Source organism: Grus americana, chromosome 1 (assembly GCF_028858705.1).
Source record: "Grus americana isolate bGruAme1 chromosome 1, bGruAme1.mat, whole genome shotgun sequence".
In the NCBI taxonomy this organism is placed as follows: domain Eukaryota; kingdom Metazoa; phylum Chordata; class Aves; order Gruiformes; family Gruidae; genus Grus; species Grus americana.
In genome coordinates this window covers 93,589,060-93,616,132 of record NC_072852.1, presented here as the reverse complement: position 1 = coordinate 93,616,132, position 27,073 = coordinate 93,589,060, and the positions used below count along the sequence as shown (strand labels likewise).

Below are 27,073 nucleotides of genomic sequence, written 5' to 3'. Positions count from 1 at the left end.
CTAGCTCCCAGTAAAACTAGTTAAGAGCTGGTACACAGAAAGGAGCCTTCTCTCTGAGAACCTCACCCTGAGGAGCAGAGCAGTGCTGGACAAGAAACACGAGCCAGCAGGAAGTAAGGGCTGTCTGTTACCCCACTCACACCACAACACATGGTGTTTTGCAGAAGAACCAAGACCAAGGATTTCAGCACTACCGAGAGATTTGGGGTGCCCCCATCTTCTGAGGCCCCAGCTGGAGACAGCTTGAAGAACCCAATTCTAAAAGCACCAGGTCCTTTTCCAAGAGGATCCAGGACTTGGAGGTACTTGCACCGAGCATCCAGATGGGGGTTAGGTATGCCAAAGCACTCTATTTTAGAGTATAGTTACTCTCTTTCCCAGGATCTGACTGTAGCACAAACCACAGGAAAGTGAGCCGTGCCTGTACAAAACCTCTCAACAAGACTGACGTTGGACCTAGGGCAAGGTCAGCTTCTCTGAGCCAAGCACACCTCCCATCTCTTTACAGGACCCAAGGGGAGCAGAGGATGAACACACCAGGAACTGATCTGAAACCAACCAAATGCATTTCAGAGGCCACCCACTGCCCTTCCAAGTGATGCTAACATTCAGGTGTGCTCACTCCTTCCCAGGGATGAAAGAGGATAAATTTAACTCAGTACTCTCCTTACAGATCCCAGGAACCATCTAACTGCTTTATAGCACGCAGCTATGCCTGCTCTAGCTCCTGTTCAGGGACAAATAACAATAATGCTCAGGAAGTAATAACGGGTGAATAACTGTGACCTTCTGGCTCTGACCCTATAAACTGCTTTGCCAAGGAGGAGCTGAGAGCTGCTTCAGTTCCATGAAGTTTTGCTTTAGTCGCACACACTCTCCGCAAAACTCGTGTTACTGAAGTTGGCTGCTCCCTCTGGGCGCTTCCATGCGTTACCGCAAAGTTTCAGGAGTTAGTACAGCAGGCGGCAATAACAATATCCAGTCTAATGCCTTGGCTGAGCGCAAACGATTATCATCTGAACAATGTGTGCCCTAAGAGCATGGAGAGGCCGGGGGCGGGGGGGGGGGGGATTAGAAGAAAGGAAGCACATGGAGTGAGGCAGTCAGTCTTCTAAGGGAGAGCAAAAGATCTTGGTAATAATGCAGGACCCAGCCACAGGCACAGTGTGTCCTAAAGATTTCAAGTGTAAGAATTACACCTACAATTTAATTCTCCTTCTGCCCAGAAAACAGAGCAAGAAGCAGTACTGATGAGAGGTGCCAGCTGAGCAGCTCTGGAGCCCGAACTTTTCTCTACATAAGGACAGACCAAGGTACACCTTAAACAGTACCAGCATATCACACAGGCAGCGTTCCTTATGTCTCACCTCAAAGAAAACCCCGGCACTGAAAGGGTGCCTCAGCGTTCATGGTCCATTCCCCTTGCTCCCTTGGGCTGGCAGTTTTCGATAAGAGATCCTCATAGTATCATCTGTGGCAGAAGCAAAGCAGCTGATGGGGAGACATACTAGAAGGAAATATGCTGAGATCACAGATTCACTCTTCATCCATCACCAGAAAGATGACGGCAATTTCAGTCCTTCCTCATCTCTGCCGAACCAAAATTGGCAGCCGGGAGATGGAAGGCTTTTTTGTCCCTGTATTCATTTAGAGCCTGTCAGTCATCTCAGTGCCTTTCATGCAGCTGGACAGATGCTCACCAGTACCCTCTCCCCAAAACCACCACAAAACCGTATCTCCTCGGTTCAGTGTAGGTATGTAGAGAGTCTTTGCTGACCTAAAGTTTCAGAATCAGTATACTCTTCCTAAACACTTAGGTCTTATAATTTTTTACAGATTGTCTCAGTTTGAGGTCACTAGTAGGAACCAAAAAAATCTCTCTTTGCCCATTAATCTTGGTTTCTTCATCAGCATGAACCTGCCAACTCTGTTAGCGAGCGCACTTGCTAACACCTAAAATGCATTTCAGCTACAGTTCACTCAGCTGACTCACACGCCTAAATCATCAGATTAACACACCGAAACCCCATGGATTCATACCATCCTTCCAGCCACAAGCAGTCCAGAAATAAAAAATGGTCGTCAAAGAAGAGGGTCTACTTACTCACTGTATTATTTGTTCTGAAAATAAAGAATTATTTTCCCACATGAACCTGAAGATAGTTTAGTCCCAGGAAGTTTGTAAGTTACTCACTCCTGCCCCTTTCTCAAGTGTCACGCACTGTAAGAAAAAAAGCTGGTCAGGCTGCCCAAGGCAGAACAGTTAATTTCTTAAGTACAACTGGGACAACAACCCCTACGCACCAAAAAATAAAGCTTTGCAATGGAAGGTTTTACTAAAGAAACACTACAGGATAACATAGAGCACATTCTGCTTTTATGCTACGTGCTGTTAACACAGTCACCTCAAACACTGCGTATGGTTATGATCAACTCTGAAACTGCAGTGAAGGAGAAGGGCAATGGAAGCTATTTGGAAATTGTACCATAAAGTAAAAGATTAGAGAAATGTGAATTCCAAACAGGATGTAAATGAGAGGACAAGACAATAATTCGTTACACCACAATCAAAACACCAAGAAAGTGAGTTTTATGCTATTTACTTACTCTGTAGGCCAAAAACTTATTTAAAATAACAAAGTGTTGTTTTTACATCGTACATAACTACTGTGCTGACTCACACCACTGATTTCTGAAGTACAGGTACTTGTAGATTTGATAAGAAGGTACAGGTTCACTGAATCTCTCCACTCCACGGCATAAGCCAACTGCTCAGTAGTTGGGGCTGAGCATATCAGCCCAGGGCTCTCCCCCCAGGAGCTCTACTCCTCCTTTAGCAACATCTTTGGTCGCCATCAGAAGAGATCACTGACCTGGTAGAGCCACCAGAATGAAACAGAGTGAAAGGTCCTGTCTCCCATCTCACATGAAGAGCTACAACATGACAGTGAATACTGCTTTCCCAAGGATCCCAAGCAGGTCGCTGAGTCACCAGGATCACTGCCTCCGCAATTCACGCTTATCTTGAGGGACACTTGCCTGCCTCAACGTCAGGAGCTCTTGTATGATGCCCTTGAACCAGATGGCTTAGGTACAGGCAAGACGCTGGGTGCACCACCACAGATGTCGATGCAAGCTGCAAACACGTCCTGAATGTTGGACAAAAACACTGAAAAGGGCCACTGCTGCTAGCACCTGAAATATCTAAGTAAAGCCTGGTTTGGATGTGTTTGTTGTGGTGGCTCCTTACCAACGCTGAGCTAAGGCTCTGCAGCCTGTTCAGAGAGCACTGAAAGTCATGGTCCTCACAAGCTCCCAGATGGTAGCCAATAGAGGAGGAAGTGGTTGCAGAGAGAGAACGAGAACGTGTTTCCACCCACATCATGGATTCAAGCATGGATGGAAACAACAAGCAAATAAATGAAGTAGAAGGCAGCCAGCATTTAAAGCTCTTCCTGAGCAGCCAAGATGTTCTGCAGGGTAGCAATTGGCCAGGGGACCCAACAGGCTACATCTGGCAGCTGGGTAAAAGTTTTGACAGATAAGACTGTAACAAAATATACTGAAAAAACCCCAACCAAACAAAAGCACCACCCAGTCCACAAGTAGTGGCCTTGCATGCACCACCACAAGCCCCTGTGCAGGCTGTGACTCCTTGCGCTGAATGGAAATGAACCACCAAACTAATGGCATAAATTCCCCCAGCATAGCGCTCAAAGTACTTTCTGAACAGTGTCACTGAATCTAGAAAGCTCCCTTCCCCTTGGCTGTTAAGAGGCCAAGAGCTTGTCTCAGTCTCACTCTCAGCAGCCCTCTGTGATTTCAACATTCCTGCTATGTGCTGAATCAGGTAGTGTCATGACAGGACTAGACTGAGTGACACCAGAGTGACCAAGTTCCTCCTCAATAGCTAGAGTGAGTAAGGCTACTGGAGAAAGCCCACGGTTCCTGGTTTGTGGCTCGATAGTCTCGGCACACTGTCCCTCCCCGGCAGAACAGCAGTTAACTACCACTGACACCAACGCGGAAGAAAACTTGCCCACTTAGCAACTCTCGCCACTTAAAAGAATTGCCTCTTGCTCAGAGACTTGCCTACATATCTCAGTATATCTCAGGTGTACTTATATCATTCCTGCCTCGATGCCGATGCACTTAGTGTTAAAGAGGAAGAGGGAGAATCCAGCTCTTACTGAAACCAGAAGATGCCCGGTGACTTCGAGGAGCCCTACCCTACAGCCAGCAATCCTTTCAGGTGACCGCTGCCATCTTGCTCTGTGTTTCCACAATCATCACAGCCAGTGTCTAAGCCCTCAGTATTACCACAACACAAAACCAATACTGGTATGACACTACACTTTGAATAGTAAGTTATTATTACTTATGAAAGAAGAAGTGGTTTCTAGAGCTTGATAAACTCTTATCTCAAGATATCCCCTGGTGTTAGCATCCATATGAGATAGGAAATCTTGTTCGCAGTCTTCTATCCGTATTAACATGTTTGGCTTTTTTTTTCCTCCCATGCTCCACGTATGTGTATGCAGATAGCTGATTTAAACTCTCCTCTTTATTACTGCTAGTTTACAGTATGCAGTCACAGAGGTTGCACTGATGCGGGAAGGTGTAAACCCTACACAGAAAGTACTGATATAGCTAATCATTTGCCTATTTGACCTCCGAGAGAGGGGTGGGAGGTGCAACTGGCTGAGGTCAATAATAGGAATCCACGTAAAAATACATTTGCATCACATAGCAGTGTGTGCTCCAGGAAAACAGTGCTTCTCTTGCTCCCAAAAAGGTGCAGGGCCCCTTGCTTAAGAAACAAAAGAAGATTCTGGGCTTTTAGATAACTGTGTAACTAGAGTGTGCCCTTACTGCTTTTGCTGTATAAGCTATTCCCCTGGGCTTTTTTTCTCTTCTTTGCTGTAGTCTGTCTGTCGTGCAGCTGCGTTGCAGCTAAATTGTTGCTATGTTTCAGCTGGAGGAAGAGGGGGTAATGGAAAGAAGACCAGGGCTTTTTGGTTCAAAATGAGAACATGCTGAGGGGAAGAAAGAAGCCAGCAGCCTCAAAGATACAAACCGGGCCTCAGATGAGTTATCAAGAAGTGTCACGCCTTCCCTCTGCCTTGACCTCCCCTCCACAAAATTACCTTGCTCAGCGCAACACGAACACGTGCCAAAAGCCAAGCCCTATTTATCACGTAGGTTACCTTTGGGATCAGGTGAAACTTAAAGGGCTTTGGGAGCTGCTTGGTTCACACTCGTTAACTTCTCCTCTCTGGCACTTACAAACCTCAGACTTGGCAGAACGAGGGGCGACTGGACCTCAGATCTTACCCAGAAGTGGGAACGCGAGAGCTGAACTATTTCACAACTCTGTTTAAACAAGTTTCTAGTTAAGTTCGCCTGTCTGGCCCACAAGTACAATAATTATACAACCTATGTCCAAAATTAGGCTGCAAGTGACCTAATAATACCATAATTTTAATTTTTTTAAAAAAGAGAAATCACCAACATGTGATCAAAATCCATCCCTCTATTATCGCTATTTTTAATGTTAATTTCTCTTCAAATAGGCCTAGGCAAAAAGATAACTTAATTCTCTTTACAAGTATATATACAGCATCAGGAAATGTGAGAGAGAATTCCAGTGCTGGCTAACATCCTCTGATATGCAAAAACACCACCAAATAAGATGAAGTTTTCCTATACTCCAGATGCTTTGCAACCTGTTCCCACAGCTGTTGGATAAAAAGTCTCAGAAAGTTAAGGTGGAGAAGCACTTGAATCATAATAACCATTATCTGACAGATCTCTCTAGAAATCATTTTGTACCAGGAGAGACTGAAATTTCCAACTGACAGACAAAAATAGCTACAGCTTTGATGAAAACTTGCAAAAAACCCCGCCAAAAACCAACCTCATCCAAACCCTCCAATTTTTTATTTCTTTTCACTGGAGATGATTAAAAGCATCTTACCCTGGATTATGCAGCTCAGTATGGGCCCCTAATAAAAGACTTCATTGCAAAATTGCCGTATGACTGAGTGAAACAATGGCTTCTTTATTAATATTTTAAAGACTCCTGAGGGAAATGCTGTACAGCTGAAATGCCCTCAGTGAAAGGTTCATTGCCATGCTATGCACTTCTGCTGTGTAATGTTTTACAAGCTGTGCTGCCCTGTGAATGGGGAGAGTTAGTTCTCAGCTGGTAGGGGCAGCTTGCATAATATCAGACAAGTTAATCGGTAACAAGCAATGCAGGAGACCTTTGTTCAGAGTGTGACATACACAAATTCCACACTAAGCACATTGACGCTTCTGAGAGTTACTCATTGACATGCTTTATTAAATTGCTTGGACTATACCTTGATGCAGCAAGAAGATTAGTTTAGCAGAGCCTCATCCCTCTGATGCCTTCCATCCTAAACTGTTGCACTATAACCTCAACCCACGGATCAGGTCACTACTGGTACGAAGGCATTTCCAGGGTGGATGATAGCAAGCACCTTGCAGCACGCCCACATGCCGGGACAATGGCAGCGGGCAGGCAAGGAAGCAGCAAACAGAAAAATGCAAGTTGGCAGCCAGCAGAGCGCTCCCGTAACAAGACTCTGTTCTTATGGAAATGCTTCTGGGAAGCATTTGTTGTGTACCCCCCTGCTGCAAGGCGAGTGCCGCCTCCCACCCCCATCCACTCTGAACAGCTTGCTAAAACACCACCCTCCTCCCAGCCTCCCTGAATAAAGGCAAAGGGGAAGGAGGCATCAGGCGTGCTTCTCCTGGCACTATTTGGGATGCCAGACCAAGGACAGCTGGCTTCTAGCAGGTGGAAGACATGCTGCACCAAAAGCCCAGGAGCAGCACAGCTCTTAACACTCGTCAGAGCATTTAGTTAATACCAAGTCTGAGGAAAATGATGCTGGTTTTCATCGTCCACAGCATTTTTCCGGACAAAACACATCTGCTGAACTGGCCCATCCTGTCACTGCTTATCATACGACATCACCTCCCATCTCCCTATGGTTGGATCCAGCCAGCTGAACTTCCAGTGCCAGAACTTGTGCGAGTCTCTGTCCGTCAGATCGCCATAGCTGATCTGTACAGCAGGATGATGTTACTGGTTTGCTTAAATGTCCTAGAAGCAGTAAGGCGCTCTCACTGGTGCGAGGCTGAGCAAGGGAAAGAAGAGCTTCCAGCAGTACGTTGCACAGTCTGCCGGTCCCCAGCCTCACTCTCCAGCTCCACTGCACAGCTGAAGTTCAAAGTGACAGGGAAAAAACCCAACCATCATGACAGCTCTCTCAGAAGACAAACAAAACCCATTCTTCTTTGGTAACAGTAAAATCATCCCCTTTTGACAGGTTATTTTCATGTCTGGGGATGCCACAAATAGCTCTGAGGCAAGGGAGAGGGGCAGAAAACGATACTCGAGGAGGTCCTTGCTAGTGCCTGGCTGGAAAGCCGCCCGCGCTGCTGAAAACTGACACATCTCCCTCCGCGGACCCAATGCCCAAGGCGGAGCCTGACGGCACTGGGCAGCCATGCGGAGGCACGCACGCAGCACCCTGAGGGGGTCAGTGGACAGGGCGCCCATGGGGACGCCGGACTGGGAAGAAAGTTGGCACATCCTCCGCTCCCATGAAACCTGGCTAAACAGCCCACCCGGCTCCGCAGTTTCACACATAGCCTACCAGACACACAAAGGCACAGCTAAGCACACTCTCGCAGCAATTGCCATGCTATTATCCACTAGAAGAATTAGTCACCTAATAACAGCACCTTCTCCGGCAACAGGGAGAAGGTTATTTCACCCAGAACTCAAATTTTACCCATCCCACAGCAAATCCTTCTCGACGCATATCTCTCACTGATGGCAGCATCTATGTATAAGTGCACACACAGACATGTATGACTAAAAAGCGTTTTTTTCATAATGCACAGGAACTGCATGAGGGACTCACTCTGCCCAAACAGCACGGCATAGGAACATAAAGCTGGTGTGGGCAGCTCAGACACAGCAGGTTGCACCTTTCAGGTTACCCCAGATGTGTGAAGTCCATTGTCCCCAGAGTACAAATGCCCTTATGGAACTGCTCCGAAAAAAGTGCCTTGGCCTGCACAGTATGAGCAGCAATTTACAGGCAGAGCATGCCAGAACCCAGAAATACTGGTTTTCTTATAACTGCAGGTCTAGGCTACCGGTTTTTTAATGGTTGCAGATTATGTGGATTCCTGCATAATCTGACAGGTGCTCAGCCACTTGAGACCCAACGAGCTGAGGTGTGTGTACAGCACCACCTCCTGTGGAAAGTTTTACTCACTGTACTTCCAGTGATGTGAATAAGGTCTTCACCTACTGATTTTTAATTTGCCTTCACTTCTTGAAGGAGGCACATAAACACCTTGGTTGGCAGCCACAACACCTTGCCTGAAGTACTTCGATTAAAACTAGTCCGGGAATGACTAATTTCAAGGAAACTTGTTTTGTCTAGAGAATGATGATTCATCAGATCCAATGGCTTGCAAGCATCTATTTCGACAAGATATTTATCAGAAATGTTCCTCAGGTCAAAGACTGCGAGTTGAGAAACAGAATCATCTTTCACCACATGTACATGAAAGACACAAATGCAAAACCACTTGTAGTCTGTTAAACAGAGCGTGCACTTGGCATATAAAAAATGCATGTTCAGTCCTTGCTCCGCCTGACTCAGAAGGAACAAGAATGCAGGTGAGTACTGTAATTGTTTGCTTGCTCCAAATAGTACCTGTTTTATATAAAATAGAAAAAAACTGACAAGAGGCAGAGCAGTACCTGCTTTGGATGTGGGAAACAAACGCAAACCCCTGCTCTGAATGAGTGCCCTACACAACATCAGTCGATCAGAAAAATGCAGAAACTGCTGGTTTGGCCTTCACTCATGAAACCCCATCATCTCGTAAATACTCCATTGCTATCAAGACTCTATACTTCCTCTCCCCATTAAAATGGGAAACTGAGGACAAGGCTGAGAAAACAGACTGTTCTGAGCTATTTGTGTCTATCCACTGTCACTTATGAAAATACATTTTGTACTGATACGAGGACACACAAGTCTATGAGGTGAATAGCTGCCTGACCCACTAAGTGAAAGAGCTCATCCAAGAGGCTTCAGAGCTATATTCACCCTCCTCCTGTATCACTAAACTAGGAATAAAAAAAGCTGCTACAGCTTTACAAGTGAAAATATACTGATTTTTCCATTGTGAACAGTTGTGTGTTAGGCTCAATTGCATCTCCCCTCCTCTCTTGAGCCAAAGTGAGTTATTCACTTACTTTACTTACTACCTATATGGTAGGCTTTAGTGGCTGCCTAAAATGTGAAGTAGTTTGTCGAACAAAGATAGGAGTTAGGGTCAAACTGGTGGAAGAAAATGCTGGTATTTGCTTTTGGGGTTTGTTTGTTTATTTGTGGAGGGTTTAAGATTAAAAGTGAACTTTCTTTTTTCCATGTTCATGGAAAAGAGGTCTAACAAAAAAACACTGAAAAACTGCTGTACTACATGAATTAAATATAGCGTTCTATAACTAGGTGCACAAGCTGACCCTTAGTTAACTAGTCCTTGCTGTTCCTGAGACAGCATTGTTCTCTCTCCTTTCCCCAAGTATTCCTTGGTTTCGGAGAAAGGTCACTACCTTGCCCCTCTTAGTGATTGTCAACGAAGTACGAACCACCAAAGTCACCTAGAGTTTGGCTATTAACTTCAGCAAGCATTTGACCTAGCCCTCAACTACCTATCTCATCTCGTCTAAGAAGCCAAGGGCATTGCTCCATTTAAGGACAATCAGACAGGAGCTGCCATTGCAAACACTTTTCAAATTTCAGTTAGATCTTAAACTGTGGGTGATGAAAACTGCAGAGAAGGGCAAAGAAATCTTAAAATAAGCAGTATCTGGCACTAAGGGATACCTAACTGACTTCTCAGGAAAGCACCGGTGTGTTGCCTTCTACACATGAACATGCCTTTCTTGTGCTACCATAAATACTGCGCATGTAAGGCCCGTGATAGGACAGTAGGTTAACCAGATATCTCGCCTTTCCATCTCCATTTGGTTCCGGAAGTTCAAAAGTCACAAAACCAATTAACACACAGACCGACCTATTCAGCTTCCTATCCACAAAGCGGCAACAGCAGCAGTCCCTTTGACCACCTTGTCTCCAAGGTCCTTTGGGCACTGCTGACCCTGCGGAGGTGCGCACCAAACACACAGCCACAATGCAGCCAGGAGCGTGGCAGGGACCTCTAATAAGCTGCTTCACCATTAACAGGGTAAGTACTCCACACGCCAGCCAACAGACACAGCTAAGGCTTTCTTTGTACAAACCCGCTGGGCTCAATTCAAGCGCAGAGATACGGGGACTTCCACTCTGCAGCCCTTAGACCTGTAAGGAGAGGCTCTGCTGGAAACGGGAACCTCTGGAAAAGGATGATTCAGCCATCAAACATGGTCAAGGCTGTACAGAAGCTCTGAATTAAAGGCAGTACACATCTCTATTCACAGTGTATCAGACTGGCTCTGCCTACTTTTGGGCTATAACAGTTCCCTGACGCGCACCCCTCTCGTTCACCAAGAGTTTCAGAAATCTTACATCACTGCTTCCACTCTCCAGAAAAGCTTACTGGCTTTCACAAAAGTAATTAAGCTATTTCTTATTCTGGAAAAAAACCCAAAATACGACAAACCACCACCACCAAAAAACAACCCAAACAAACAAAAAAAAACAAAACAAAAGAAAAAAAAACCACAAAACACCAAAACCAACCAATGAACCCCCCAAAAAACCCCGCCAATGTATATTTAGTGGGAATTGGGGTGGGGAAAGCGTTAGAAATTTTGTGTCATTATTTGTAATAATGATTCTGCAGTTTGCTTCCTAAATTTTGTTGCATTTAGTATTTTATTTTGGAGAAGAGAAATAGGAGCCAAACACTTTCATACCAAAAATTTGAAAAATGGCTTAGCCAAGCTCAGATAAAATCAGCACCATAGTAAGAAGTTAAATTCTGGAGTTCCTAGCTCTTGTGCCTGAATTCAGATTGCTAAACCTACCTTTCATCAGCAAAACAGGAGTGCAAGAATTTGCATATAGGCTGTTTTTTGGAGCTATAATGGGTAGTATCTGCAGCAAAGAGTATTAACTCTGTACAAAAAACAATGCCACCTGAAGAAAGGAAAGAGACTGCTAGGGATGAATTATTTTTCTTTGGAGTTTTAAAAAGGATCATTCATCTTTGTAGTGTAAACCTACTACGTCATATTTTTCTCTGACATTTCCTCCAGACTCCTCCTCTACTAATCAGTTGTCCTACAATGACTGTAAAGCTTTCATAGGAAGAGCAGCATTAACAACTCAGCAACGATAACATCTCCTACCAGAACATGGACGTAACAAACGCAGGCTAACTCCATATTGAAAGAAGCAAGTTCCACTGCTACCTATTGATGAGGAGCTCACATAGCCAAGGTCATTCTCCACGGTGGCAAGTGCCTTACCTATCTCTGAATTCACCTCTTCTGAAGCTGAGAATAATTGCTCTATTAAACTCAGGATATTAAAATATTCAGTTATGCATTAAAGAATGAAAACATTCACTACCATTTACTGAACAGCATAAATCCTAAAAACATCAGCCTGGCTCAGTTTCCTTCTATGGTTGTCTTGCATGCCCCACCGTCACCCTGCTCTAGCCCAGCACATGCAGCGCTGTGACAGTTACTGGGGCTCCCGGGGGGGGGAATGGATTGGAGCTCCTCTAACACGGAGCTTCCCAAGGATGAGCTCTGCGGATACCGTATCATTTCTTTCACATCAGACGTGACAAGCCCTTGCACTTATGCAAAATAGAGGTTTTATTTTATTTTGCTTACTTAAGTTTTCAGGCAACTGCGTTTCTTACAGAACACAGATCTAAAGATACTCCAAGAATTAAAGTCCTAGCAGTAAAAAGGTTTCTATAGTTTACATTATAATGCTTATTTGCCAAACAATCAGAATGAAACATTCGCTGCTTTGTTTACTCATTAAGGAGCATTGACCGATGTGCTGTACAACTGGATTAATCAGGGCTGTTATAGAAGAAACTACAGACAGATGAAGAGCCACATTCTGTGCACAGTTATGCCTATGTTAAAAAAAAAGATTTAGACACTCCCCACCCCCCAAAAAATTCCAACCAATAAACAACTGTTAAAATGACCAGTCTGCAATGGGAACTGCAAAGTGTGTAGTCAGAGTAATACTAGATCAAGAACTTAGCTTATGATTCAGCTGTGGGATTCAAAGGACAAACTCATATAGTGGAGACCTTGAGAAAGAACTCCAGCCTCAATTTTTATTTTGGAGAAGCAATTCAACTGCTTTGTCCCACCCACCTCACTTATAGTGGCTGTAAACTCAATTTAAACAACCAGCAAAATAGAGTTATGCCTGCTTTGCACCAGCATAAAGGAGACAGACTGTGGACACGAGAGAGAGAGAATTCTGCTGAAGTACTAAAATGCTCCGTGAGTGTTGGTGAGACATTTTTCCCTTGCAGGCTGTGCCTTTTTTTCTGCTGCCATTGAAAAGCTGTGACTGAGGCATTTTAGGCATGTGGTGACAGATACCTGTTTGCTTGTTTAAATCCAGTCCCTTTGGGCAGAAACTAGAAGTTGTCACTTTTTAATGACAGCTTGGAAATGTCTTAAAAAGCTGCAACTTTGTTGATACTGGCTGCCATTCTCAGTGTTGAATTCCACTAGTCTTATTTCTTAAACTAGATGCAATTTCCTGGCAAACAGCACTTTAACCCACAGATCTGATTTTATTTCATGAAGGGTGACAGTGACGCAGTTAGCTCTTCCTCTCTCAATGAAAACCCCATTTTGGCAGTGTAGTATTATCCAAGCTAGGAAAACTCTTGCTGCTCCATCATTCTGCTACAGTCTGACAGCAAAACACTCACATGTAGACAGTAAAACAGAAGCTATGCTTGTGCTGGAAAAACATCTGCATTGATGCAGAGATCCATCTGAGATACGTTTACACACTGCTTCAACCCCCTTGTACAGACCTTATTTTTGAGGCATGGAATTAAGTGAGTGAGCTTGTTCTGGTTTTCATAGTGAGTACTTCTGCCTATAAACTCCCTTAATTTAACATTTTCCCATTTTATTGGACTTTAATGAAAGCATGCAAAGCCAAAATCAGATAATAATTAGTAAGTTAATGTAAAACACAGGAAATACCAACTTATGCACATAATTATGACTGTCTACAAATAAACCTGGACACTATCTGGGGAATTTGAATCTCTAGTGCCTGTAATATTTCAAGCCCCACACAAGCTCATTGCAGAGACAATCCAGTCTGGAGTCATGGTGGTCATCCCAGAAAGGGCTAAGAATGTGTCCCAGCAGAAGCACTGTTAGGTGCTGATACCCAGTCCCAAGGACACATTCGGTCAAAGAGAAGACTCTTGACTTTCATTTCATTAAATATTTTATTGTACTATATTCCCTCAAGAAAACTGCATGGATGAATTTTTTACAGTATCAGAATTAATGGAGTTAAATGCCCTTAATAAACTCTTTGCTTTTGTTTCTAATTGATCACTGGTCTCCATCACAGCCACTCCACATATAAAATACTTCAGCAGCTTAAAACAGTGTCAAGTATAGCTTTTCACTTTAAAACCTCCTATGATATAAAAGCACATGTTTGTCTAGCAAGCCTTACCTCCAAAAGTCCATCTTCAGGTAGGTCTGTGCAGTGGACAGCATTCTGAATCTTGTTCCTTCCAAAGACAGCACGCAGGGTTCCAGGTCGGAGATAACGGGCTATTTCCTGTTGAACACAAGAAAACCAAAAGACCTTTGTGAACCACATTGTTCCTTTATATCATGGGCGCAAGAGAAACTTATAAAGTAAAACATGATTGTGCTATTAATACATGTGTGGTACACTATAAAAGAAAATGAAGAGGGAAATTCCAGCTTGCACTACACACACACACAACTGTGAAAAACCACGACCAAGATTATGAAACCTAACTGCTTGAAATTGGGCCAATCAAGCCACCTTGGGTGAAATGCAGAACCCTTCATACTACACACACACACACCTTCCTGGCACTTGTATTAATACAATTAGCTCACGTTAACAACTTTGCAGCTCTCAAGCATACAATGTGCTGTCCTTACTGAGCAGACACAACCGCACAACCTTGCAGACTGTGTCCCCTAACACTGAACTATTCGCCTCGGAACCTGACATTTGTGAAGCCCAGCTACTGAGCAACCTCTCTCTCTTCTCCTCTGGGGTGCTTCTCTGACACCATGACTAGTGCCAACATCTGATCCCCTCTGAGGATCAGTCCAGACTCTCTCTACAACTTTCTCTGCTCTTTGAAGTTGACATTTCAATACTCTTCTTCATCTACAATGCCAAACGCCTCCATGGCCTCTCAGTGTTTCTCTTACTACAGCAGATACCACTCAAATCCTGAGATAACATTCCTCCCCTACCTCTTTACTATGGTATATCTCCCATCTTATACCACCGAGGACTGCCTTCATTGGCTCTCCCCTCCACCATGCTCTTTCTTTCAAGGCATAATGCAGTCCTGCTGTACTTCTCTGCACTATCACTTTGCAGTGTTGTCTTTTAACCTCTTTCCTATGCCAACTGTGCTACACCTCGTTGGCCTGTCTTCCTAATGCCCTGGAGCTCTTCCCCAAGCCTACCTCATGCACAGTGTGCCTCCTCTTAAAATTCAGTGGTGATGGCATTAAACCATTTTTTCCTCCTTAAAACCCTTTGGACAGTCTTCCCTAAGTGCCTCTTGAGCACTGCCCCCTGTGAGGGGACAGGTCAATGACAAGCTCAGACTGCAGCTACTGAATTTAAGAAAAAAATAAAAGAAGAAAAAGAAGAAAAGAAGGCCAACAGAGTCTACATTGGCCCCTTTCTGAAAAGGCACTGGGTACATTAAGGTGTAATCACTTTGGAAGTGGCCAGCGTGGTTTCATTGTGCCACTCCCAGGTGTTTGTTTCGGTGTCACAGCTGGAGGTTACTGCCCCCACAGCCAAGTCACCAGACTGGATCGTCCAAGCATTTGTTAATTTTCAGTGTCAAATGGGTTCAAAGTGACTTCAGCAGTGGCTCTTGGCTGCCTGGAAAACTTTGCACAGGAACAGATGAGAAACACTTGTATGATGCACACTCTCTTCTGGGATGGCAGTGAATGTTTTAAGCTAGTCCAAAAAGACCTCACAAAAGCATTATGTGACAACACCCTTCAGCCACTTTCCAGCTTCACCCACTTGTTATGTCTCATTACTGAATTAAGACAATTAGACTTTAAGGGCAAGATCTTCTCTTAGCCCAGCAAGCCCTAGATATTCTCCTGTAATAACAATTAACAATTATGGTGATCTGTTACCTAGTAACCTAGATCTGTTACCTATCTGGAAGACAATTAAACTGCTTTAATGCTTGGAGTGTGTCTAATCCAAAACATGCTGCAAGGAGAAGTTTCAGTTCCCCATTGTTACTGTGTGTACGTCACAAGTTATACAGGATCTTTGGATATGGATGTCAAGGATATTTGAATAAGATACACTCAACATCAAACAAATTTTTCTTCAGAGGAAAGTTCAAGAGTTTCACTTTAAAAAAAAAAAAAAGGCCCCAAGGAGAAAAAAAACCAAACAACTCCTCTACATGGTCCTCATTAAAGGCTTGCGATAAGAAAGACTGCTGGAGAAACAAAAGTCACATGCCAGTTAACTATAGCTATGTGACACTTTAATCATAGACTCATAGAATTATAGAATGGTTTGGGCTGGAAAAGACCTTAAAGACTGTTCCAACCCCCCTGCCATCGGCCAGGACACCCTCCACTAGACCACGTTGCCCAAAGCCCCGTCCAACCTGGCCTTGAACACTTCCAGGTATGAGGCATCCACAACCTCTCTGGGCAACCTGTTCCAGTGCCTCACCACCCTCACAGTGAAGAATTTCTTCCTAATATCTCATCTAAATGTACTTCTTCAGCTTAAGACCATTACCCCTTGTCCTATTACTATGTGCCCTTGTAAACAGTCCCTCTCTAGATTTCTTGTAGGCCCCTTTAGGTACTGGAAGGCTGCTATGAGGTCAAGCCTTTCTTGAAACAATTGTTGATTCCAGTAGCAACTAGCTGTCAGGAAGCCAGCAATAGCACTAGGCTTTCAATTATTTTAAGGCAAGTTTGGGCATATTAGAAAAAATATCATTGTGGCTATAAAACCTTTGGAAACACTTTAGCCGAGAAACAGCTCAGATCTAACAAGCTAAAGCTTGGTATTTTATATTGTTTATTTCCTATCCATCAAACTCTTTTGCTCAAACTGCTCTGTCCTCCAACAGATCCAAAAATGCTGCTGCTTATGAAACTTTCCCCAGTTTTTCCTTGACCCATCTTCCTCACCAAATCCATTTTCTTTTTTTTTCCCCCTCCTTTCTTTAAAAGCAGCTATAACCTTCTGACTTACCATTTGTCCTAAGCTCTCCTTTCTACTTCACAACTTAAGACCTCATGTTTCTTCTGTCAGACTCACTCTCTAACATTGGCAAAAGCTCCTACTTTTGCAGTATGTGATCTCCTCTTCTTCCTTCAGTTTTTCCAACGCAGGTTGCCACGCATTCTTCTGCCCTCCTGAAACTCATCAGTCATCTTGCACAAAAAGGGACTCATTCTGTTCTGCCTGGGATTGCATTAGATCAGAAGTACACAAAGGTAGGTCCTCCAGCACTTTACAGTGTTAGCACCTGATTAGTAAGAATCTTAAATAAGCCTTTCTTGCCATCAGTTAACAAACAGGATGAGAGGTAAAGCAGTCTCTGCTTACATTTCTGTAGCCAAAAAAGGACAATAATTGTCAATTCTGAAGTTTTACTATTTGTCACTTCTTACTACACCACTGTATGGCTGGAAATCTTGGGAACCTTTCAGGGAAGGAGAAAGAGAGCTCCTTACAGAACTTAGTCCTCATAGCACATATTAATATACACTCTTCTGCCTCACAACAGGAAGCTTGCCAAGCATTTTATTTATAAGGCCTCATCTGCAACAACAGGGAGAGACAAATATAATAGTGGGGTTTGGGTTGGTTTCCCCACACCCTTCCATCCCCTCTTCCCTAAGCTTTTTGCTGAGTCTAGTTTCCAGAGTACGTATTTTGGTACTGGTTTTCAAAAACTTTTTGAAAGGAGCTGAGAGTGGGATGACGTAGGAGTTAAGAGCAGCTACAGCTGTACCACATGCATGAGAGGAGAGTAATGCGTGTGCTGGAACTTCATGTGCATGTGTAAATGGGGATGCCACAAACTCACATCTCACATGAAGAATACGCTGTCTGCGTCATCCTCTTTGGTCTTATTCAGCATGCTATTTGATCACACGTTACAGGCTGGGCTTTGATCTACAAGTAGCCCTCTGAAGATCCTTGTCCTCACAAGATACAAATGCATATATTTCATGTTTCTATCATGTTTCTAACTGTGGCCAGTGCAACACTGCCTGTATGAAGTACGTAGCACATTCTAAAATCTATTTCTGTACAAGCGAAGGGAAACAAAAATGTCACCAATGCCAGTAATATGTCAAAATCAGACTGAAAAATCATAAACAGTCATGAGCAAAGCTCATTAACTGCTTTTCCTTCAAATGGCTGTTTTTTCATGGGCTGGATGGGAAGTTATATAGAACAGTAACATGTATTCCAGCCAAAACTACAGATGTCAAGAAAATTTAGCCAGGTTTTTTAAAGCATCTGCCCTGAATACTTAATTGGGTATCTAGAGAGGCCAAAAGGCCACTGCTGTTAAACATTTCTGAATGCTTTGTTGTTGTTTAAATGGCATTCAGGAAAAGACAAAGAGGCAACCACTGACTCTGTGCAGCAACCATTCCCTCCCCCCTCAGTGGGAAACAGCACATACTCTATAAATGGACCAAAAACACACAAAGGAACTTTTACAGCCTAAAACTTTACTCTACTTGAACATGAACAAGAACAAAGGAACCTTGAAATTTCATTACTGGTCCTCTTGAGTGAAGCAGAATAAAAATAAGAGAGTTTGTGATCAAACCCTCTCCTACCCACAGTGTGATCTCAGGACAGGTTCATTCTTTTGCCAGCAGCATTCAGAGGACGTCTTGGACTGCAACCAGCTCTGCACAGCCCCCTCTAACCGCCCAGTAAAACACCTTGTTTCCCTTCTCTATCTGAGCCCTGACTGCTCCTTCCTCTTCTTGGCATTCCTCATTCATCACTCTTTCGAAGGCTTTATGTTGACTTGGTCTCCCCACCTCTGCTTTCCCCACCCTGCATTCATGAAGCCTTTTTTCTTCTGCAGCTCTCCATGCTCCACTGCTGTCATGAAAGAGATGGTCCCTCTTTCCCCTTGAGGGTGCCAACTGATTCAGAAGGCAGTAGCCAGCCTCAGGCAAACAAGCAAGTGCCTTTCTCCTTTTAAAGACCAGCTACGCCCTTGTCAAGAGAACAGAACGCACATTAACTGTGAACAAACAAAATAATGTAAATTCCACCACTAACGGTGGAATTTATCTGGCTGAACTTTAGCCATCAGAAAGCTGACTGCCTTGTCTAAGCGAGGCACCTGAGCTTCCTTTGTAGTGAGCAGAGGGTGATAAGCCCTTTCAGGGAAGAAAAAAAAGAAAACCAAACCAAAAAAACCCCTCTTGCAGTGGAACAGCTACATAATGTAGGTAGGATAAGTGCCTCTCCTCTTCCCATCGTCACAGCTCTGCAGTTGGCTTTTATTTTCAGGGGATTTTAGCATCAGTCATATCACACGCTGCTAGTTGCAGCAGGGAGCTGCACAAAATACTCGATCCTACACAAGCCATCAGCAAGAGGTAAAATGATAAAAGCAGCACAGTCTCTGTCCTGCAGAATACAATACTAGATAAGCATCCCCTGTAATGCTTATTCAAGCTAAGAAACACCCTAGCATTATTGTAACTGTGGGAACAACTTCAGTTGATCAGTCTGACATATCCTTCACAGAAGTTCTCACCCAAAGCCAGTATGTGTCTTCCCCTCTAGTTACCTCAATTCTGACCTGGTTAAAGTTCCCCACTTTCATGTCATGAGCCGCCTTGGACTCAACATCAGCTGCTGCAGAACACAACAATTTTCTACTCCTGCATCAATCAGAGGTCCAGTTAATCATCACTAAATGCACTGTTAAGCCTTCTGTCTGTATTACAGAAAGAAAAATCTACATAAGATGCTGCTGTTGCCACTGTAAAGTCTTTAACTGGGGAAGAACATGTTTTGCCCTGAAACCTGTGGTCTACCTGTTGAAAGTACCTCATAAAGCTTTTAAATACAAAACCAAGTCAATGTTAAAGAGAATGCAATAGGTTTCCTTCAGCTTACGTTTCACAAACCAATCCAGAAGTCTCTTGTTGACAGAGTGACATATTTTCTTTTTCTTTGTATTCCACGCAAGCTGCAGCAACGTCCTGTACAAACATGGAGTATCGATGGCCTTATGCACACTTCCAAGGGAGCCAGTGTTATCACAAAGTCTTTTGTACTTTCCGTCTGTCACAAAAAATAATCAAACCAAAACAGCCCCCTCCAAACATACACAGACACAATAAGCACCCCTCATCTTTTAGTCTTTATCACAAAACAAACTGATACACAGATTCTCAAGAATCTGGAAAGGTTGTGTTGAAAGTCTTTACAATATTTAGCCTAATCTTCTATCCCCTGAGCACTATGCATTTGACGTAGACATTCAGGTTATCTTCTCCTGACTGATGGTGAAATATTTATGCCTTCAATCACTTACTGGTCATCCTGACAAGTTTCTCGTATCTTTAACCGAGCCAAGTCTGTGCGCATATAGTTACGTACTTGAAACAGTATGGCTGTAAAGGTTTGTTCAGCAAATTAAACGATCTGATCCAGGCAAGAGCAGCCAAATTTTCAATTGCAAGGCTGTAAAGAGTGCATCTGAGGCTCATCTCCTTCCAAATCAAATAGTTTTGCAACAGTAGCAGCAAGTAATCAAACCATAGTTTATTTTATTACAAAAACCTACTCAGGTCTGAGTTAAAAAAAAGAAAAAAATTCCATCTGCTTTTCTGTTTATTTTAAAGTCAGGCTACCTCTGAACTATCAGTCTGAAGCCCTGTATATCTTTTGGAAGTTTTGTTAACGGACCTAAAATTATCTTCCATACTCCAGTATTGGCAGTTTTTCAGAAGCTCACAAGTCTGTAGAAGTTGTTACACTGTCTCCTTCCCACTCTCCATCCCCTGAAGCACTTTGATTCTCTCTGCTTCACTACCACACATTCCCTACCACTCCTCCTCTCTGGCAGCCAAAGGTGCTGCACCAACTCTCCACAGGCTCTCTGCTGTGGGCAGCAAACGTGGCACATTTGCCAGCCTGAAATAGCATTTTCACTGGTCTTGGTGTTCCTGATTGATGCTTAAGCAATTCTAATGATAACTGCCCTGCTCAGAAACGTATTTACTGTATTTGTGTGCCTATCTGCCATTGCCAATGGGCTGAATTTAGATAAGAGCAAGCAGCCACGCTTCTGAGTTAAGTGTAAACTAGATTGGATAGTGAAGTCTTGAGGATAACTGGCACACCAGATGTAAGCTGGTTGCAAAATAGGAATAAAGATAAAAATATCTAGCTATCTTGTTGTATTATCCGGGTGCAATAAATAAGGGGTATTTATATTACTTGACAAGTTGGAAAAAGGAAGCATTTAAGAACTGAAAAGCAACTAACCCCACAAGACATCAGAAAACAAAGTATAATTGTAAATTTGATTATTAGTTGCTTTACTTTAAGCTTTAAAGGTGAAATATTGGTTCTATTGATGCTTTTCCAGTGCCTTCAAGGCATCCAGAATTTCATCCATTTATTAATTCACCTGTAAAACAAGGATAAAAAAAATACTAGGCTGCAAGGGGTATTTTGGGATTTCATTAATTCAGGTTAGCAAAATATCTGGAGAGTCTCCAGTGAAAGTCACTATGAAGTTGCAAGACATTATTTTTAGTCTGCAGATATCTTGGCTGATCCCCTGTAAGAACAAGAAAATTTATAAATTATCTTTTCCTCTGAAATTTTCAAGACTGAATTTTACATTTGCAGAAGCAGTCCAGCTATCTGAGCTTTACACTTCGCAAAGCAGAAAAAACTGCTTCAAAATTCTACCGAGACTTCCCCAGCTGAGCCACCTTCAGACCATCCACTTCAACAGAAGACGCAGACAGACTGAAAGACAAAACTCACAAGCCTGCTGCAAACCCCAGAGATCCTTCTCATTTGGGGCTTGGCATGGGGGAGAGCTTTCCCTTCCACTCTGCGCCCTCAAGCCTCTCCAGTCCAACAGCTAGCTTTTCCTTGGATGTAGCAGTGCTGCCATCTCTTCCCACACAGTTGTGAACAGCCCTGTTCTGATGGAAGGAATCACTCGTTATTTGTGTTATAACTGTTTTTTTTAAAAGCCCCTGCTGTGTTCAGGACTAGCTGTACTAGTCAGTGTTCCTATACATACTGAGAGACAGTTCCTGGCCTGGAAAGCTTAGATGAAGAAACACAAAGAACAGAAAATAGGAGCAGAATGGACCCCATTTTTTGGAGTGGGAAACCAAGACATGGAGACAGTAATTTCTCAAGGGCACAGAGAAATACACATTTCCCAAGGATCATAAGTTCAATGTCTAGCTCTTAGCTCAGATCTTTTGAATCCCAGACCAGTTCCTCAACTATTCTCTCTCCCTGATTTAATGCTGCTTTAATTCCTGTGTAGCACTCTGATCATAAGCCACCATCTGCAAAACTCAGGCCATGCCAGGTCACCTAGGGGAATTTGAGAGCTGCCATGGGAACACGAAGAACTGCTGCTCACTCATCTTCCACCCCGACCTCATTCTAGTCCCTTGATCTGGGAAGTCAAGGAACACAGAGAAAGGGAAAACTTCTTAGTAGGAGGATCCAGGAGAAGTCCCATGTGCACATCGGGTGCAGTCTATCATACCGTAAGCAAAAGAGGCTGCTAAAAATTCTGCTCAGGTGACCCTGCAGTAGAACAGAGAATGTCAGTCTAAATCAAACAGACCAGCAAGCGGCACCCCAAATTACTCAGCAGGTTCTCAGCATTTGAATTAATCATTTTATATTCAGTTTTTAAAATGCCTTTGTCTAGTTAATAGCGTCCACAGAAAATGAGACCAATGGTACAGAATGAAAACTATTATTGCAGCTGTTCTCATGGCTGTCAGCAATTGCAGATAATAATAATAACAACAACAACAATAATAAAAATAATAGCCATCATCATCAGAAATGCAAAACCAGACTACCTACTTCTTTTTGTTACAGAAGAGAAGGCTTAGGCCACAGAGTTTGTTTTCACCCATTCTGAAGCCTTCAATAATGTAGCTCAAGCAGAAAATAACAGCAGATACACTCTGGCCACAGCCTGTACTTCTTGCATTACTACAGCGACATGCAAAGCACCTAGGGAATTTCAGTCCACACACACCCTGTTGCAATGTACAGTACAGAGATACCACCTATGCCACTTAGAAAGCCAATTGAACCCTCTTAGAAGAAATCCACTGGAGAAACTGATATCTCTCCTTCCTGCAGTGATCAGTTCCCCCTCAGATCAATCTCTTTTGTGTACCAATTTATCATCAAGAGTACATAAGACACACTGTGATCTGCAGCTCCTTTTCTATTTGGTTATTATTAGTTCTGCCACCACCAATGTATTGTTCAGGCTCTGCTTGGTTAAGTAGTCCTCTAGGATAAGAGTTTTATAGGTCTGATAATCCTATTCATCTGTTTATTCCAAGGAATCTTAAATAAAGAAAAAAAATAATGCACATCCAAGAACTGACTTCTCATAAGCTGCCAACTGAAAGACAGGAAACCTTTTGGGACAGCTACAGCCAACTTCAGGATACTCAAGATCACAACATCATCATGGTTATATGGAAAAGTGCTCTGTTGCCCTTTTCCTATACATTTATAACTTTCTCTATTGCACATTTTCAACAAGCACCTTTGTATGCTGACTCTTGCTAACTGCATTCTACAGTGCTCTAGAAAAAGCAGCCTGTTCTACCAAGTTCTACCTTGGTTTATTATTGTCTTAATTTTTTTTTACCAGAGATATCATTTGTATTGCTTCATAACCTGAAGTATATGTAACAGCACTACGTAACTACTATGTTCCAACAGAAGTCAGGAAGAATTCAAGGCTATCTATAGTCAACAAAAACCTGAGTCAGATATGTAAGCAAATGCTCTTAATCTATTAATATCAAAGATACGGCAAACACACAAGGTCACTGTGACCAGGATGCTAAGAAACTGGAGGAGAAAAGAGTAGTTTAGTGCTGTAACAGTATCATTTTCTTCCCCAGAGTGACCTCAGCACTTCCTGTATCTTTTGGCAACACTGCTCCCTTTTTCCAAGTAAAGACTGAGGTTATAGAGAACTTGGGTTTTGCTTGAATGCTTCTTTTCGAGGATTAACTTTTATACATGCAAAAACATCACTGTACAATGTAAAAGAGTGATTTGCTGTCTGCTGTAACCAAACAGAGCCCAAGGGAAGCAAAGAAAACAACCACATAGGCTGAAATTAACCCAGAACCATCATGTTCTTGAAAAGCTCTTACCTTGTGCCTTTATGGACTGAATATATTTATGAATCTATTCTCAGAAACCTCAGCAGCTACAACAGAACCATAATAGAACAGTCCAAAGGAGGAAATGGGGGGAGGGAACCCAACAAAACCCCAACAAAATAAAAAGAAGGAGAATCACCAAGGAAGATAGACCTCCTGTGACTGCAGGAGACTACAACCTAGGAATTCTGATGACCAGCTCTGTATCTTACTGACAAAGACTGCATTTTCACAGGAGGAATGAATACTATTATTTTTAAGAAGTGTTTAAAAACCCCAATAGGCGAGGTAAATTGCATTTTAATCCAGTGTAGCTGGGAGAAACAAGCCCTAGAGAGAACCCTGCGGCTTACCTTTGATCAGCCTACCAGTGTAAAATTACATAGTGTATTTGTCCATACCAGGCTGCTATCACATGATCACCTGTCTTGTTAGAAGCCTACCTCTTTTTCTACAGTAGTGCGAAACAAAGCTTTTCTCCTTAATCCATCTCAGATATGTAAGCAGAGTTCCAATAAAGATATGGTATTTTGAAGTGTATTAGCTAGCATTATTTAAGAAACAAGCCAAGCAAATGCTAAAAGAAACTAGGCAAGCAAGCACTTTTAAAACTTTGTGTGGTCACCTTTTAAATAAAATATGATCTATCTATATAAGATACTAAATCTGTAACACCACTCTCTAAAACATAGCATATATTCAAAGCTTGGAGAGAACCTAAACAGGAAGATGCAATACAAACAGGATGTGGAAGTATTTGTTTTGCAAAACATGACATGCAGATGGACCGTTATAGCCAAACCCAAGGGCAATCTGGAAAACCCCACCTCCTCAAGGCTGAGTAGATAAATTTATGTAACTCGCAGCCCTTATAAGAATCTTGTGTTCATCATTGATGCTTAAAATACCACTTTTTTAATAACATCCACCTACTACTTTGGGATGCATTCAGTCTGAGCGCAAAGGGAGCCTTTATGATCCCTCAGCCAGTCTTTCAGGCTTCTTTCACACCTACCTATAGGTACAATTAGTCTTTGTGATTTCAGATTATGCTAAACGTCTTCATGTGTCTGCAGAGCTGAGCAGGACAAAGTCCTTGACCAAGAAATTGAGTTTTCTTAAAAAATAAATATTCTAAGTGTGCCTTAAACCCTTACAAAAGTGGCTAGCCCTATGACGCTTTGCAGTGAAAGGCCTAAAAACTTAGCTCTAGGATACCCTGTCACGTTATCCATTCTGGGGAGGTCTCTATGGCAGAAGAGCAAGTCAAGGAAGATCAGTAACTAGTGCTGTTAATGCCTTGTCGCACATCCCTGCTTTCCTTCAGTCTCTGGGCTCAGGTTCAGCTTCTCTCCTCTTGCTAAAATAGGGCAAGCTATTCCAGCCTGGAACCAGGCACGAGGAGCCCAGGAAGAACCAGTTCGAAGCCAAAGACATAAGAGAGAGACGTAACACAGATGGGAACCCTGAGGGTTCTAAAGGTGATACTACTTTCCTGGAGGGTATATAGGCTTTTTGACAAAATCTTGATCTCTTTCTGAAAACGTCCAGACATTGCAGTTAAGAAGGTACCTTGTCATCAGGGGATACTAAAATATCATAGTGACATGTAGCAGAGGAAAGTACAAAAACCCCCTACATAGGCTAGAGGGGCTTTGTAGCCAACTGAGATGAAAAAGCATTACAACAACTGGAGACAAGATGCAAATGTACCCCAGTTTCAGTACTCTCCCAGAGGTCCCCAACACCTTCTTTCCAGAGGCTGAAAGTAGCAGACTCCTCCAGCATCATGCCTCTGTGGTGGTCGTAGGCTTGATATCAGACAATGCAATATCTTCTGTTATCTACTTTACCAAATGACTGTAATTTGTGACCACTGAATCTAAGTCAAATGATGTCCCATCCAGGATTTATTTAGGCAGAAAATGTAGCACTGCTCACATGTTCAAGTCTGGTAGCTCTGGAGCCTCAAAGTGTGGCAGATAAAAGATTTTTTTCAAACTGAAACCTTGCCAACATGCCTCAATCACATTGGATTTAAAGCAGAGTTCGGTCTTGAGGGCTCTGTCAGTATTTAGCCTGCTGATAGAGACTGCCAGTTACCACTAATGACAACAATTTTCAACACATATGCACCTACCCATGAAGAATCAAAGTGAGCCTACAAACTCCAGTTCCACATGACACTGAACAGCCATCATATGACAGCAACCTTCAGGCAGTAACAAGCCACATTTAAAGCAAACGACTTGCAAGTAAAAGGCTCCTCCACTGCTACTAGTATTCTGATTTTTGTTCTAATCTCCCCACAAAGACATATTTCAGTAAGACTAAAGTCCCTCTTCCTATCAAAGGACTTCCTGTTGCCTGCAAAGGGTGGCTTGGAGAAGATAGTATGCAAGAAACAGAGCTCTAAGCAGATCACCTCAAAATTGTAACCAGATCACGCATACATGCCACTACAAACAACATATGCACACACACGATTAAAGCAAATGGGGTGGCAGTGGGAGGATGTCAGGGTCTGGCCGACCTCTGCAATACCTATTCAGAAGCAAGAGGAACACATCAAGAGAACTTGCTATGAACATTGAATTCGTGCCTGTAAAGATTAATTACTGGAATCTTGACTTTCAGCTGCTCCCAGGGCTACATACAGTTTTGACAGGAAGAACAAATATGACATTTATGTATCAGTCTTGTTTCTGGTGCAGCCAGTGCAGACTCCATCAGTTTTAAACCAGGGAAAGCAACTCACTGCCACAGGTGTGGTGTCTGGCATCCACACAGACACAGGCTTGTGTCTGACAACAAGCTATGACACTTTTGGAGGTAAATTTCAAACCACACACCAACATATTGACAGTCTAAAGCGGTGGTGGCAACTCATGGTTACAATCCCATTACAGCTGTGGGTCATTAGAGCACAGCTGTCTTAAACACATCCTTTCTTCTAGATCCAGTCTCAACAAGCCCCCTGCCCACATACAGAGGGGTGACACAGAACAAGGTATGAGAAGTCCTGAACCCACGGAAACTTTGGGCTTTATGAACCAGCAATGTCAGCTCAGCAAAGGGGGGCTGCAATAGAGGGAAGAATCTCCCTCCACAGACACTCAGTCAAAAACTACCAGGTCCCTCAACTAAGAGGCATTAGCACTGTCTAGAACTCATTTTCATTAGACCTGCAGAGACTGATGTGGAAATTAAAAACTGAAAGGACAGAGTCAGATGACTGACCCTAAATAACATCTAAGCAATTCAATCCTGTCTTTCCCATTGCAGGCTTAAACAGCAGGA

At 43.1% G+C, this 27,073-nt stretch overlaps 1 protein-coding gene across 6 annotated transcripts in view; it reads right to left on the bottom strand.

Moving 5' to 3' along the window:
• Window positions 1-27,073, bottom strand: part of NME7 (NME/NM23 family member 7) — an 89,672-nt gene that overhangs the window by 3,400 nt on the left and 59,199 nt on the right. For 3 of the 6 annotated variants that reach the window (XM_054836242.1, XM_054836274.1, XM_054836264.1), the window contains one exon: window positions 13,761-13,868. In XM_054836242.1, the coding sequence (XP_054692217.1) occupies window positions 13,761-13,868 (108 nt within the window). Of the gene's footprint in view, window positions 1-13,760; window positions 13,869-16,559; window positions 16,837-17,400; window positions 17,519-27,073 lie in introns of those variants that run through there. The other 3 variants (XR_008578553.1, XR_008578551.1, XR_008578552.1) reach the window with 3 other exon arrangements.